The following is a 15162-nucleotide window of genomic DNA, read 5'->3' on the forward strand; positions in this document are numbered from 1 at the left end:
AGACAGCAAAACAGAGGGCAAACAGGGTAGCCACAGAAGGCCCATGATTGCTTTACTTTGCAGTATGGTGGCCCCATGATGCTGTTGGTGGTTCTCAGAGCAGAACCACCTGGTTGGTCCATGTTCTTCTATGAAGCAGAAGACAGGCGGGGCGCCTGGGTGGCACAGTCGGTTAAGCGTCCGACTTCAGCCAGGTCACGATCTCGCGGTCCGTGAGTTCGAGCCCCGCGTCAGGCTCTGGGCTGATGGCTCGGAGCCTGGAGCCTGTTTCCGATTCTGTGTCTCCCTCTCTCTCTGCCCCTCCCCCATTCATGCTCTGTCTCTCTCTGTCCCAAAAATAAATAAACGTTGAAAAAAAAAATTTTTAAAAAAAAAAGAAGACAGGCAACAGGCACTGGGCCCCAGGGCACACTGGGGTTGCTAGTTTGTCACTTGGGTGAACAGTCCTGACTGCCCTTCTCTTACCAGGACCAGTAAAGACCTAAGCCTCTTCCCCTGCCCTCAGGACTTTCAATCCCTACAAGGCACACACTTCCTGCGTGACTTGGGACAGAAGTTTGCTACCCTGACCCTTTTGTGAGACCATTCTCATAGCCTCTATTTCTTTATCCCAGATAGCTGGTTTGCACATAAAGGATCACATATTAATTCCACTTACGTGAAATGCTCCAAAACAGGCAAATCTAGAGCCAGAAAGTGGTTTAGTGGCTGCCTAGAGCTGGGGAGACTGGGAAGAAATGGGGGAGTGTCTGCTAGAGGATATGGGGTTTCTTTTTGGGGTGTCAAAAATGTTACAAAATTGGGATGGTTACACAACTCCGAATATCTAAAAACCATCACATTGTACAAGTTAAATGGGTGGAGGAAGTCAAGTGTGTAATATCAATTATATCTCAACTCAATATATTCCCAATAAAAATCAAAAAGCAAGTAGACCGACTAACCCATCGCTGAAGCTCAGAGCTCTCCAATGTCTCCTGTGGGCCCTTGATGAAGGGGAAGAGTAGCAGGCTGAAGGCGTGGTGGGGCCAATACAGCCTTGTGATGGACATGCAGGTATGTTCTTGACTACCCTTCATCTGAACCCCCCTCTTTTTTTTTTTTTTTTTTAATATTTATTTTTGAGAGAGAGAGAGTGAGCAGGGGAGGGGCACAGAGAGAGTGGGGAGACAGAAAATCTGAAGCAGGCTCTGCAAGGACAGCAGAGAGCCCAATGCTGCGGGGCTGGAACTCATGAACCACGAGATTGTAACTTGAGACAAAGTCAGACACTTAACCAAGTGAGCCCCCCAGGCACCCCTAAACCCCCTTCTTATGCTTGGAAACCTCACACAAATTGAAGTTGAAGACAAAGCCCACCCCTCACCATATAAAAGACCAGATACTTGCTTTCCCAGCATTCCCCTTGCAGCCATATAACCACGGTTTAGCTAATCAAATGCCTCTGCCAGGAATTTCTGAATCTAGAGCAAAACAAGAAGGAAAGTGGAATACCACTGGTGGCAACAGGGGCATCTTCACAACACTCTCGTTCCAAGATAGCATTTAGAGTGCTTTTTTAACTGCTCAGACTTAGCTGCCAACCAGATTTTTTTTTTTTTTGAGCTTTTCTATTACCTTCTTAGTGTTTTTTGAGCCCAATAGTTCAATAGTCTTTTTCTTTTATCTGTCAGAATCTGTTCTTAGGATTGATCTATGTGGCATCAGAGACCCTGGAGCACTGGATCCCTCTGGGCAAGATAAAATATCCTGGTAGCTTCAGCCCTCAGCTTACAATCACTTGGGGGACAAACACTTTATGCTCATTTCATAGTTCAGTCATCAGAATTACATCTACTCCTCCATTCCAGAAGCATAAAGCATTAGATATCCTAGCTTCTAATTCTACCTCTCTTCCTTTTCCTTATGACTGTTTTTTAGATGTTAGTCTTTAAAACATAGTAATTTCATGATTTATCACATTAAAAAAAAAAAAAACAAAAAAAACAAAAAACTATGCCCAAGGTGGGGCAAGATCAAGAGTTGCATGCTCTACTGACTGAGCCAGCCATCAATTTGTTTCCTGCTTGGAATTAATAGGGCTTTCTGAATCTTACTGCTTATAAATTTCAATTCTAGAAAATTCTCAGCCTCTTTAAAATATTCTCTTCTCTGGATTTCAGATTACATGTATTATACCTTCTTAATCTATCTTCCATGTTTTGTTCTTCCTATGTATTTTAATCCTTTCCTCAGTTTCCATTTCTCTGTATCCCTGTGTTCCATCTTTGTAACTTCAAATCTACTTCCGGTTCATTCTCCTTTTAGATGTGTCTAATCTGTTGCTTAACCATAAAGTTTCTTTCTTTTTTAAATGTTTATTTATTTTGAGAGACAGCAAGATAGGGACAGTGCACGCTCATGAGAGAGAGAGAGAGAGAGGGAGAGAGAGAAAGAGAGAGAGAGAGAGAGAGAGAGAGAGAGAGAGAATCCTAAGCAGGCTCTGCACTGTCAGCATAGAGTCCAAAGTGGGGCTCAATCCCACGAACCATGAGAGAGAGAGAGAGAGAGAGAGAGAGAGAGAGAGAGAGAGAAAGAATCCCAAGTAGGCTCCGCACTGTCAGCATAGAGTCCAACATGGGGCTCCATTCCACGAACCATGAGATCATGACCTGAGCCGAAGTCAAGAGTCAGATGCTTAACCGAGTCACCCAGGTGCCCCATAAAGTTTTTCTTTCTTTCTTTCTTTTTTTTTTTTAAAGATTTTTAAGTAATCTCTACACCCAACGTGGGGCTCAAATTCACAACCCCAAGACCAAGACCAAGGGTCACATACTCCACCAACTGAGCAAGCCAGGCACCCCAACCTTAAAGTTTCTAACTTCAAATAGTACACTGTTCATTTTTAAAAGCTCTACTTTTTATCAAACCAGTTTGGTCCTTTTAGATATTCTTTTCTTTAGTCATAGTTTCTCTTTAAATATAAGCAAGATATTTTGTTTTGTATTTTATATTTCTAACATCTGTCTTTGCTGGTCTGAGTCTGTTTTCTATTGTCCCCGATGACTCTTGCTCATGGTGATTTCTTTCCTTGTGTGCTTCATATTTTCACTGAAAGCTCACATTCCTTCAAATTTTATCTAAAGGAACTCCTTGAGGCTTGAGTTTCAAGTACAACCCTCCAAGTGAAGATTACTTTTGCTTCTGCCAGGTGCCTGGAAGCACTACCAACCTGAGACCACTTCAAACTGAATCATTAATTAGCTTGAGGATTCTCTCGTCTACATGGGAGTAGGAACTGTAGACCCAAACAGTACCGACAACCAGCTGTGCTTCTACATTACTGGGGAAACTTTCTGTCCTCACCTCCTCTCTCCCTCTGTATCCAAAACCAAAACTACATAGGTGAGCTGTGAGAGTGGTTTACCCTTTCAATGATCTTGTCTTCTTTGAGGTTTAAGTAGGAGGGGTCTCTGGTCTGATTTCCCACTTTATGGGAGCCTTAAGTTTGCTGCCAGCCCCCACAGATGGCCCACTGAAACAGTAGTTTTAGGCCACTCGAAAAACCCACCAAAAAAGAATAAAAAGAAGAATAACAGGAATGTTTACAATTTGGCTCTTACATAAAGTCCCAGCACTAGGAGCTATCAACAGACTTTACAGCCTTCACTAGCCTCAAGATCACTCACTCACTCACTGGCCCTTTTTCTTCTACACCACGATCACTGGTTTAAAGCAAGGATGGGAGAACATGAGGACGTGATGAACCAGATCCAAGCAGAGAAAGTGTGCCAGGACAGAAGGCTGGGCTGCTCTTCTTGTCCAAGAGCCCTCTGGTCATCTTTGAGCCAATCTAGCTCAAGAGCAGCTATGATCTTTGCCCTTTCATGAAAAACAACTAGAAGAGGCCAAGCCCAAGTCTGTCCCCATAGATCCGTTTCTCACTGGGCAGTGGCAGAGCTGAGAACCGTTCCTCATTACTCTTTGTTCAAAGGGAGATGTCTCCGGTCTTTGCCTGCATTTCGGCGCCTCTTTCGACTCAAGAAGCTCTCTAACTTCTTACTGCGTTTCAACTCCTTGAACTTCTCAGCTAGGACCAACTGGCGCTGCTCAGCTAGAGAACAAAGAGAAAGAAAGCAGGTAAGCAAGGGAGGAGGCACTCCTCTTTTCCTTTCCCCAGGTCTGTACTTCTCAACCTCGATGCTGGGATACATGACTTGGTTGGAGTTCCCTGGTGTGTGCAGCAAGCAGATTTTTTTCTACCATTCCCTGCTTTCTCCATTAAACCAACTATGAGCTCCTTCTATGTGCCTGGCCCAGCATATGTAGGGGAGGCGGGAGAGATAAAAGCAACACTCCTTGCCCATAATCTATAATTGGGGATACAAGAATAGTTACAAATTAACTCCTCCCTACCATTTCTATTTTCCTCCAACTTCCCATGGGATCCAGCCTTCATGACTTCGTTAGGGAGCTCACGGACCCCCAACACAGCATGCTGCCTCTATGGCCACCCAAGCCTGTCCCTGTAACCAGCCTGTGACAGCTGTGCCCCACTTACATTTCTTCAGGAAGTATGGCCGATGGCCCTGCTGGGCCCGAGCCCGCCTCTCCTGCTTCAGGGCCAGGCGCAGCTCCTGCTGCCGCTTGCGTTCCTGCTGTGCCAGTTCTTGCTGCTCCTGAGAAGCAAAGACGAGGTGGGTGGATGGGTGAGTAGGAGGGACTGTGAACCACCTCCCACGTGCCCTGAACTGTTCTCCCCGCCCACCTGCGATTCTGACCCACTCACCATTCTCTGGAGCAGCTGCTGCAGTTTCTCGTGCTCCTGCCCTGAACGGTGCTTCTTCAACTGCTTTTTCACAAGCTCCACATTATAAAATGAATATGACGGTTAGCAGTCTGCAAACGTCAACCAAAATGTTGTGCCAAGCATTATACTAAGAGGTTCACGTTTGTTAATGCAGTAACACTAAGAAATATGAATTATTTTATTATCTCTTTATGATTAGAAAAGTGAGAAGTTAAGGAACCTGCCAATGGTCACACGGCTGGTAAACTAATGAGCCAGGATTTGAATAGAAGCACATTTGGGAAGAGTTAAATCAATTAAGGAAAAATAAATCTGCCCACCACTATGTTCCCTGTTCCCCTCTGCCCAACTCAATAACCTGTACCCGAGTTTCCCACCCCTGGAATCCCCATGAGCTGGTCTAATGTTCCAAACCTCTTTCTCTTTAGCTCGGATGTCATTCAGGAATTGATACGTCTGGTCAAACACCTCAGGATTATATTCCCCTGACAGATCGTCAAAGCGGGGGTCCCGGGCTACCTTTGGAAAGAACAGAGAGACTATAAATGAACTGTTCAATCTCCTCTCACTGAGACAGCCCTTCCTGCTTCCTCCTCACCTTCTTACTGATTGGAACAACTTGACGCAAAAATGGCACCCGAACCTTGGCTGACATTTCCAGAGGCCTACGGAGAAATTAAAAGACATGTCCAGGGTCTCCAGTCCTTTTTTGTTTTTTTTTTAAATTTTTTAACGTTTTATTTATTTTTGAGACAGAGAGAGACAGAGCATGAACAGGGGAGGGGCAGAGAGAGAGGGAGACACAGAATTGGAAGCAGGCTCCAGGCTCTGAGCCATCAGCCCAGAGCCCGACGCGGGGCTCGAACTCACGGACCGCGAGATCGTGACCTGAGCCGAAGTCGGCCGCCCAACCGACTGAGCCACCCAGGTGCCCCCTTTTTTGTTTTTTTTTAAGATTTTATTTTTAAGTAATCTTTATACCCAACGTGGGGCTGAAACTCACAACCCCAAGATCAAGAGGGGCACCTGGGTGGCTCAGTCAGTTGAATGTCTGACTTCAGCTCAGGTCATGATCTCACGGTTCATGAGTCTCAGCCCCACATTGGGCTCTCCGCTGTCAGCCTGGAGCCTGCCTGGGATCCTCCGTCCCTCTCTCTCTCTCTCTCTGCCCTTCCCCCAATTGTGAGTGCTCAGTCTCTCTCTCTCAAAAATAAAAACATTTAAAAAAAAAAAAAAAAAAAGGTGCACACTCCACTGGCTGAGCCAGCCAGATGCCCTGGTCTCCAGTGTTGTTTTTTTGTTGTTGTTTGGTTTTTAACGTTTATTTTTGAGAGAGACAGAGTGCCAGTGGGAGTTGGGCAGAGAGAGAGGGAGACACAGAATCTGAAGCAGGCTCCAGGTTCCAACCTGTCAGCACAGAGCCTGACGTGGGGCTTGAACTCACAAACTGCAAGATCATGACCTGAGCCAAAGTCGGCCCCTTAACTGAAAGGGCCACCCAGGCGCCCTCCCTGGCTCTCTAGTCTTGATCAAAGGCCTCCCATCTAGGAATGCAGACACCCACTCAAAGTCCCAGGTATTCTCAAATTCCTGGGGCAGGCCTTGCTCCTCACCTGTGCTTATCTGCAACACATGCATTTTGGACAGGTGGTCTAGAACTTGGCTTCTTAGTATTGTTTCCAGCTACCAACTGTTTGTATGTCTTAGTCCCCACTTTGTTCTGCAATTCCAACAGCTCTTCAAATGACATGTCAGATGTGTCTGTGGAAGGAGGGGTGGGGACACAACTCAGCACAGCATCTCCCAGCAGAGACATCATCCCACCCTCATTCCTTAAGTAACTGACCCTTTCCAATATCCCCATCAGGCCAATCACGACAGGCTTTAGGCAGCGCAGGCTGCAAGAGTGCTACACTGACACCTAACTTCCCAACCATTCCCACCACCTGCTAAGGAAGGTATACAAATGTACAGTTGGGGGTAGGCCAAGCCACAGTCCATTCTTTTTCATTTTCTTTTGAATCCTGCCTTCACGGTCTTCCCCACAGGGCATGCCTTCCTTGCTCAGTTACCACTGCCAGTGCTCTCCTTCATACTCTCAGCACCCCTCACCTCAGCCAGTGCTCTAGCCTCCTAACTGGTCTTCCAACCTCCATCTCCTCCCAAAGTTATGCTGGACAGGCTGGACAGGGGCATCTAAAATGCAAAGCTGATCTCATCATTCCTACCCCTTTTCCATACACATATGCTTCAGATCACATCACTTCAGAACTCAAAACTCCCTAATAGCTTCATCTTGATCAGAGTAAAAGCTACAGGCCTTATAGTGGTTTGAAACCCCCCATGTGACCTCACCCCTGGTCTCTAATCTTGAGTCCTATAATCTCTTTCCCACTCCTTTCAACGAGTCTAGCACTTACTGAGCAAGAAGATCTATGATCCTGCCTCAGTTCCTTTGCATTCGATGTTGCCTCTGCTTGGAATCTTTATCCAGATGTATTTACTGTTTCCTCACCTCCTTCAAACTGTTGCTCAAATGTCACCTACTCAGTGAGGCCTTCTGTAACTACCTAAAATCGCAACCCCTCCCTTGCTTTCTCTCCATAGCCATTATAATCTTTTTGAAAAACTGAGGTATAATTCACATATCAAAATTCACCCTTAAAAATACACATTCCTCTGCTTTACCTTTTACTGTATTAATTTACTTTTTTTTAGTCATCCTTTCTGAAAGATAAGTTCCATGAGAACACGATTTTTAAGATTTTATGTTTAACTTATCTATACACCCAATGTGAGCTTGAACCCACACCTCCCAGATCAAGAGTCACATGCTCTACTGACTGAGCCAGCCAGTCACCCCAGAACAGGAGTTTTTGACGGCTTCTATTCACTACTGTATCTACAGCAACTAACAGCCCGCACACGATAGATGCTCAACGAAGATTTGCGAAATGTGTTCAATCCTGACCTACTAACCCCCAGCAACCAATGCCTCCCCAGACTGTACTTTTACACACGCGTTTTCTCTCTGCGCAAAACTCTCATCCTCCCTTTCAGAAACTGCCCAGGCTGTCCTAACCCAGGAAGCGCCTCCTCACACCCCACTGTCCCATTTCGTCGGCGGCGCTCCCCGCGGTGGCCTCTTACAGAGAACTAGGCAGTTTCACGGTCACTGCGCCGCCACCTACCCTTGCCCCCGCCCCGCGCTGCCCCTCGGCCCGGCACGAGGCCCTCACCCTTCCGCAGGACCCCGGGCCCCACGCCCTCGCCATCCTCCTCGCCTCTACTGGCCCTGCGGGGAGACCCGAGGGCCGCCGCAATACGAGAACTCCCTCTCGGCATTGGCTTGTGGGACGCGCCGGGAGCGAATGGCGCCACTTCCGCCCTCGTGCCTCCCGCCCCGCCTCTTCCGGCTTCTCCGGGAGACGCGTCTGCGCAAGTCGGTGGTGGCCAGGACACTCCGGCGGGATGCACGCACTCGGTATGCCGTCGCCACCTTTTGGTCACATGGCGCTGGACCCCGCGCTCTAGAAAAGCCAGGGCCAGGCCTTGGTGGTATTTGGTTTCCTTTTGCTCTTGGCAGAGAAGCCAGAACCTGGCAGAGAAGCACCCTGTCCTTTCGCAAGCTTCTGCCATCCACCCCCATCGTATTCCACAAAAACAGATCACACGTTTGGAGATTTTTAATCCATTTTTATAAAATCTGAGCTGGCTGGGAGCGTCAGGGAACAGCAACAGCTCAGGGAAGGGTGGGATTATCTGCTGGTCCTCGCCTCCCCAGGTCAGGGAGAATGAGGGTTTCATGGCAACAGTTGCAACTCCTCTCAGCTCCCAATCAATGCTCTTGACTCAAGCAGGGGGAGGGGGTGGAAACAAGGGTGGGGGAAGCTCCTGAGGCTCAGGCACTGCTTGCTTCTCCCTAATCCCCATTCCCTTCACTTCCCAACAGAGCCTGGCTGGCCTGGGGCAGAGCAGAGGCCCAGGAGCAGTTGGAAGGAGGTGTATGGGACAGAGCACCAAGGGGAAGGGGCCCTCGGCCCAAGGGGGTAGGGAACTAGCCCTCCCCCCTACAGCTCCCCACTGAGTTCACAGCACAGGAAACACCTCTAGTCCAACAACTCCACGCAGAGGTATACCGAGTCCAGGGACCAAAGGGGCAGGCAGGTGAGGGATGGGGAAGGGCAGTGAAGATAATAGCAGGCTCAGGAAGGGAGGCGGCAGCAACTTTCTCCTACCCATGGGAGGAGACGATGGGGCGACTGATATTGCTGTTGGTGGTCATGGCATTCAGCTCCCACCTGGAAGGCCAACAATGACAGGCAGAAAGGACACAAGAGTGGAGCCTCCACCCTCAAGCCCAGAATTGCTCAAAGCTATGAACACACCAGTCCCTTCAACACCCTAAAGCTCAACCACCCACAGCCACCTCTTTCTTATAGCCTTACTGTTTGACATGATTGTTAACAATCATGGCCCCACCCACCACCAAATCTGGTATCACCCACTCATCCACCTGCCAGCTCATGTAGACTTCCTATCTATGTTTATATATGTGTGCTTATGCCCAACTCCTGGAAAAAACCATCTGTATACACACCTCAGTAAACTTCCCACCCTACCTTTCCCCCTCTGCTCAGATCCAACCAGGAATGCCTGTTTTTACTCTCCACTCCCAACCCTTTAAAGGCCCTGACTCCCCTCTCCTAGGCTTGTACAGACTTCCCCAGCCCTCCCACCACATTAAAATTAAATCCCTTTTTTCTCCCTTTCTTTTTGACAATTCTGTCATCCTACAAAGATTTACCAAGTACCCCCTTTATGCCAAGACCCTCACTACAGTCTACTTGGTATGAAATACTTGCACATGTGTCAATCCTGAGCAAGCCCATGAGCCATCAGTTCAGCCTTGTATACTTCGTGTCACCAAATACTGAACACCACCACCCCCCTCCCCCAGGCAAGTAAGAGTTAAACTGAACTGATACAGGAGAGGGAAGTGTCCATAATGACCCTGAAGGACACAAGTATATACCAAATAACTTTTGGTGCTTGATTTGGACCTAAGAATGGAATTCAAAGGGAAGTAGCTAGGAAGGACCTCCCTTAACTCTGGAACTAATGTGATCCAAAGATTCCTATACTTGTCTTTACTTTGCAGCTAACTTCAAAGATTTAATTGAACTTTCTCAGCATGTTAAAAACAACCATACAGGCTCGGGTCTCAGGAAGTGATGCTTCTGAGCTTGGTTTGAAACACCGGATTTTTTTTCTTCATATGATTTACCCAGCTGATAATCCTGTATCTCCTTTGCTCTCACTCTCAAGTACATTACATCTCCAGCAGAACAAAAACTTCTGTCCCCTCTATACTGAGAAACAAGTTCATCTGATCACACACTCTCAACCAATCCCTCCTCTCCAACCACTCACTGTACCTGATGTCATGGGGCAAACACGACTGGTCCAGGTTATACTGAATCACGGCCAGTTTACACAGAGTCTTCAGACTAGGGCCTTTGAAGGAGAAGTCAGAGAGAGGGATACGCTCAGAACCAAGGAAAGGGTCCACTCCTCAATGTCACCACCCAAAGACAGGGACACATATCTGGAAATATGTGTACTTACTAAAGTCCAAAATGTGTAAATCAGAATGATCTATGAGGTCAAATTCATCTCCCAGGCCTTCCTCAGGAGATGGACTATAGGGATCAAAAAAGAGATTAAGGAAGGAGGAAAGACTACCCATGAGACCCTCCTCCTCAAATGCCTCCCATGCAGTCAGATTGGGCCCTTCCCCAAGCCCTCCCACTTTCCTCCTAACCTGGTACCCCCAAAGAGAACAATCTTGTCACCAACAATACAGCAGCACTGGCGCCGGCGGGGACATGGCCCCTTCCCCTTCGGTTCAATCTTTTTCCAGGTAAAGGACACTGAAGAGAAGTTTATATGGAGGTTTAATACCTGCCCAGTCCAGACATCCTCCCTACCCCCATGCTCACCCTCACCTACTTAGGATTATTTTTTCCCCTTCCCCAATTGCTCCTTGTTCTCCCCTTAAAGGCAGTGCTCTGGGGGCGCCTGGGTGGCTCAGTTGGTTAAGCATCTGACTTCAGCTCAGGTCATGATCTCTTGGTTTGTGAGTTCTAGCCCCACGTCGGGGTCTGTGCTGACAGCTCAGAGCCTGGAGCCTGCTTCGGATTCTGGGTCTCCCTTTCTCTATGCCCCTCCCCAGTTCACACTCTGTCTGTCTCTCTGTCTCTCTGTCTCTCTCTCTCTCTCTCTCTCTCAAAAATAAGTAAACATTAAAAAAAAAAAAATTTAAAGGCAGCGCTCTGTACCAGGGTTAAACTTCCAGAGGTCATGGAAATGCCGGTTCAGCCTTGCATTATAGCCACCAAAGATGTACAGCTCCCCATTATAACCAACTGGAAGGAAAGAGAAACGTGAAGGGTGTGAGGGCAACAGGTGGGAAAGGGGACCCCCACAGAGACCGACAGACACTCACAGGCTGAGTGGCTCCGGCGGCCCTCAGGCAGCACTGGAGTGGGTGGACAGTCCAGCCAGGCCTCAGTCCTGGTGTCAAAGACACGGATGCGGTTGCAGTAAATCTCATTGTTGGAATGGAATGGCCCAAAGCGGTCGGCACGGCCCCCAAAGACATACATGTGACTGCCCAGCATTGTAGCTGAGTGAAAGTCCCTCCAGCGTGCAGGGTTGCCCTGGACAGGAGCAGAGAGATAAAAGAGTGGGAGTCAGCATGGAGGCTAGGAGGGGATCTGCTCTCACTGAGCCTCCTATGATTTCTTCAATTGAAAGTAAGGACCTGGGAGAAGAAGAAAAGGCAGACCTTTGTACAAATAAGGGTCCATGTCATGGTACTGGTATCCAGCTTGTGAATGTCATTGGAAAAGCAGTCCGCCTGAGTGGGAAGAGAAAGGAAGTGAAGAAAGGAATCAAAGAGGATATCCGTGGTGACCCTCTGACTCTTGGCCTCTCCCGTCAAAACCCGCAAACAAGCCAAAGCCTCCCATTCCACCACCCTTAATTTCCCTTTTTCTTATTCTCACCCTAAAGCTCTAGTTTGCTCCCAGACATACCAGCTGCTCGTAGCCCCCGAAAATGTACATGGTTTTGCCCAGGACACAAGCTGAATGTCCATCCCGGGCCCCAGGAACTGTTCCTGACACTCGCGGTGTGGACCACTTGTGAGTATCTGAAAGAGAGGAGAGGCTGGGTCAGTAAGCAACCTCTGACACCACTCCCTCCTAGACTCTAGAATGCCCTCAGCCCACACCTTTCCCAGCCCATTCCCCGGAGGCATCATTTGGCAGAACAGAGCCTCTCTGAGATCCATACTCACTGACGTCAAAGGCATAAAGTACATTGCAGGCTCCTTCGGTGTCATTCCGCCCGCCCCAAAGGAAGACCATGTCATCGATGAGGACGGTCGAGTGTCCATACCGCATGTAGGGTACCACAGGAGCCTGCCCACGGATGGCAGGCCTCACTGGGGGCAGCTTTGTCCAACGCAAGGACACTGTGGGCACAGTTCTGCTCAGCCCTGGAAACCTCCTTCCAGGCTGTTCACCTTTTCCCAAACCAGACATTCATTCCCCCATCCCCTTTGGCCATGGGGACTGCCACCAAACCTCATTCAGCTGCCCGTTCCCCTCCCTGACATGGGTACCCAGGGATGGTCCCAGCATTAGCTTACCTGCGTTGAAAATGTGCACATCAATCTGCCGCAGTGTTTCATAGTCTTCACCAGAGCAGTAACCCCCGAAGGAGTATACCCGGTGCCCAACAGCCACTGCAGCATGGTTCACCCTGCGGGGCCCGCCCTCCAGGTGCACTGTCCACCGTAACATCCCCTGGGTCACTGGTTACAGCAACATGCCCCCCCGGCACGGCCTGCTGCCTCTGCTACCTGCACACAAGTTATGGCCATGGGCTCCTCAGGCAAGGTCTTTATCTGGCTCACCAGGACTCTGCCCAGGACCAGCCCTTGCCTCCAAGCGTCACCCTGGTGGCCCTCCCACACCACCTTTCCAAAGCTCAGGTAGAGGTCAGGGAGCTAGCCCTGGTCCTGTTCTCCCACAGTGAAGGGCGGGGCGGCTCTGACCTGATTGACAGCTCAGAATTTGCTGATCAAAGGTTCAGCATGGTCATTCCTTACTCATGGAGGCTTCACCGTGTCGCTGGCCTGGCACAAGCTGCAAGCACCGCCTGCCCTTCCCAGGGCAGTGCATTCTCTTGTCTCTCTGGCTCTGCTCCGCTTACTGCCACCTCTCTAAGAATCTGTGCTCTTTAAGGTGGGGAAAGGGATCTCAAAATACTCAGGGCTATTAATAGTGCAGCCAACCCCAATTGGTCCATTGAAAGCTGGCATGGGTGCTTCAAAGGAGAAAAGCTTTTGGCTTTTGGAGTGAAACAGTCCCCCCATCCAGGGCAGGGTGGATAGGGTAGGAATGATCCAGGACAGGGGGCTCCACGGATGGTAAGCCCCTCAAAGGGAGCTCTCGTCAAGCTAAGCTGTTGTCATCAGGGTCATCCAGGGCCCCTCACAGGCACGAGGAGTTCCTTTAACAGCTGTGCCTGGTATACTGCCAAGACTAGGAACTTAAGCCAGAAAGGTATGTGTCTGCTGGGGACTGAGGGGGTGGGGGGTGGAGAGGAGGAATTTTCCCCTCCTGCTACTTCTCCAACCCCGCTATTGTAATAAAGAACAAGCTGTTTCAGCAGCTCTTCTCCCACTTAGATCCCTGAAAGGGGAATGGGGTAGGGGTGTGTGTTAGAAAAGAGAGAGGAAGGGGCGGGGTGTGGGGGAGCCCTTGGGCAGGACAAGAAATAGACTCAAGCATGACCTGCCAACCTAGTGATAATGGGTACATTTGAAGGCTCTGTCAGACAAATGTTCCTCCAATGGGCATTGCCTTCGTTGGCAGGCACCTGCTGGGTTTGAGTGGATCATCTGCTCCCTGCTCAAGAAGCCCTGGCAGAGCGAAGAACCTGGCAGAACCTCAGGCATAGAGAAAGCAAGTAAGGGAGGCCCCTCATAAGAAAGAGACACGGTTTTCAGCTGGCTTGCCAGCCCCCCTCCCCCTTCAACCTCCCTCAACCCCCCATCCCATGCTTTAAATAGCCAGCCTGCCAAACCTGAAATAGCCCCGGCAGGAAACCACTCTCACTTCATTACTCCTGTTCTCAATCCAAAAGATCTTGGATCTGGACTTGTGGGGACAGATAGGAGGTTGAACAGTTTAAGAATGTGAGTCTTTTGTCTTCCCTCATAACTTCTACTCCCCCCTTCAGCTATGTCAAGGTAAAAAATTCACAGGGGAAGAGAGAAGCAATTCCATCCAAAAGTGGACAGATTCTTAGCTGCTTCACAATGACAACTCAAACTCATGGAGATAAGCCCCTACTGTCTCAGGGGCCCCATTTGTCTCTGGGTCTCCTGGATCATTGCTGCATTCTCAAGCTTCCTGCATACCCTTCATGTACCTATCCCCCTCCCTGGTCTCTTGCAATGTCCACTCCCCATTTCTGGCCCTTCTTGATCTGTGAGCCTTGCAGTTTTCTTTTTCCTTCTCCCACCGCACCAAGCTCCACCCCGACAGCCCTCCATTTTCCCTCTTCCACTAAGGGGAAAAAGGCGAATATTCACTGACCCCTTTCGGCCAGGGATATTCCTCCCTGCCTATGACGCTATCCCTGTCTTCTTCCAGTCATCCCAACACTCCCCTCCCCCACAATGCCAGACCCTCCCCTCCTTTTTTTACATCATCCTCAGCTTCCCCGTTCTCCTCATAGCCCGGTCTTCCTTCCAATTCCCTTCAGTGCCTCTGCCAGCCACCAGGTCCCCCCCACTCATTTCCTCACCATCCTCCCCCAGTCCTTCTTTCCCCATTAACACTCTCCTTTCCCATCATCCCCCTAGTTCCCTCCCCACCCCCACCTCATCACTCTCAGGCCCCTCCCCCACGACGCCAGCTCCAGGTATGGGCGACCCCAGCCCCTCCAATTTTCCTTGTTCTTCAACCCATCCCGGGCTACCTGCCAGGCCGGGCCGGGGCGGGGCCGCGGATCCTCGCGCTGCCTGCAGTCTAGAACCCGTTGCGCGCCAACCGACGGCTAGCTCCCCAACGAGATAAACACAGCCAGACTCGGTCCTTCCGGCGGGCAGCCGTGTGCGCACGTGCAGTCAGAGCTAAGTGCCCGAAGCCTACCGGGACTTGTAGTCCACGGGTTTCCAGAGGGACGTGAGGGGCTGAGGAGTGGCCAGGAGCCGAGGGAGGTTGTGCGCCTGTGCATATATGTGTCAAAAAAACCCCCCCAAAAAACCCTGGGCATCACTGGGTAATGTAGTC

The 15162-nt window shown here is 49.5% G+C and overlaps 1 protein-coding gene across 8 annotated transcripts; it reads right to left on the reverse strand.

Annotated features, from left to right (window-relative positions):
• Window positions 1-2877: 2877 nt before the first annotated feature.
• Window positions 2878-15047, reverse strand: KLHDC3 (kelch domain containing 3). Of its 8 annotated transcripts, XM_047101417.1 has the most exons (14): window positions 12507-13860; window positions 12153-12329; window positions 11890-12005; window positions 11640-11711; window positions 11298-11511; window positions 11131-11217; window positions 10614-10722; window positions 10418-10491; window positions 6403-6550; window positions 5388-5454; window positions 5204-5308; window positions 4769-4843; window positions 4541-4658; window positions 2878-4093 (listed from the first exon to the last, which is right to left on the reverse strand). In XM_047101417.1, exons 1-14 carry the CDS (start codon window positions 12658-12660, stop codon window positions 3957-3959), a joined length of 1653 nt encoding a protein of 550 aa, XP_046957373.1. In that variant the 5' UTR covers window positions 12661-13860; the 3' UTR covers window positions 2878-3956. The 8 variants fall into 8 exon arrangements, with proteins under 8 accessions (XP_046957373.1, XP_046957368.1, XP_046957370.1 ...); XM_047101412.1 differs by lacking the exons at window positions 2878-4093; window positions 4541-4658; window positions 4769-4843; ... (1 more) ...; window positions 5388-5454; window positions 6403-6550 and adding exons at window positions 8465-9090; window positions 10228-10306; window positions 13949-14022; window positions 14849-15047 and having other exon boundaries at window positions 12507-12719; window positions 12915-13097; XM_047101414.1 differs by lacking the exons at window positions 2878-4093; window positions 4541-4658; window positions 4769-4843; ... (1 more) ...; window positions 5388-5454; window positions 6403-6550 and adding exons at window positions 8465-9090; window positions 10228-10306; window positions 13949-14017; window positions 14849-15047 and having other exon boundaries at window positions 12507-13097.
• Window positions 15048-15162: the final 115 nt, after the last annotated feature.

Source organism: Lynx rufus, unplaced genomic scaffold (genome assembly GCF_022079265.1).
Source record: "Lynx rufus isolate CCGP_SWC_20201006 ecotype Redwood Valley unplaced genomic scaffold, mLynRuf1.p SCAF_6, whole genome shotgun sequence".
In the NCBI taxonomy this organism is placed as follows: domain Eukaryota; kingdom Metazoa; phylum Chordata; class Mammalia; order Carnivora; family Felidae; genus Lynx; species Lynx rufus.

What these genes read in the sequence shown, in the direction of transcription:
- KLHDC3 (XM_047101417.1), bottom strand. Translation starts at nt 12,660, where the DNA reads ATGTTACGGTGGACAGTGCACCTGGAGGGCGGGCCCCGCAGGGTGAAC. An exon ending in CCGCCGGAGCCACTCAGCCT is followed by an intron (nt 11,218 to 11,297) that starts GTGAGTGTCTGT and finishes CTTTCCTTCCAG; the next exon opens with TTGGTTATAATGGGGAGCTG. An exon ending in TGTGTTGCAGATAAGCACAG is followed by an intron (nt 5,455 to 6,402) that starts GTGAGGAGCAAG and finishes ATTTCTCCGTAG; the next exon opens with GCCTCTGGAAATGTCAGCCA.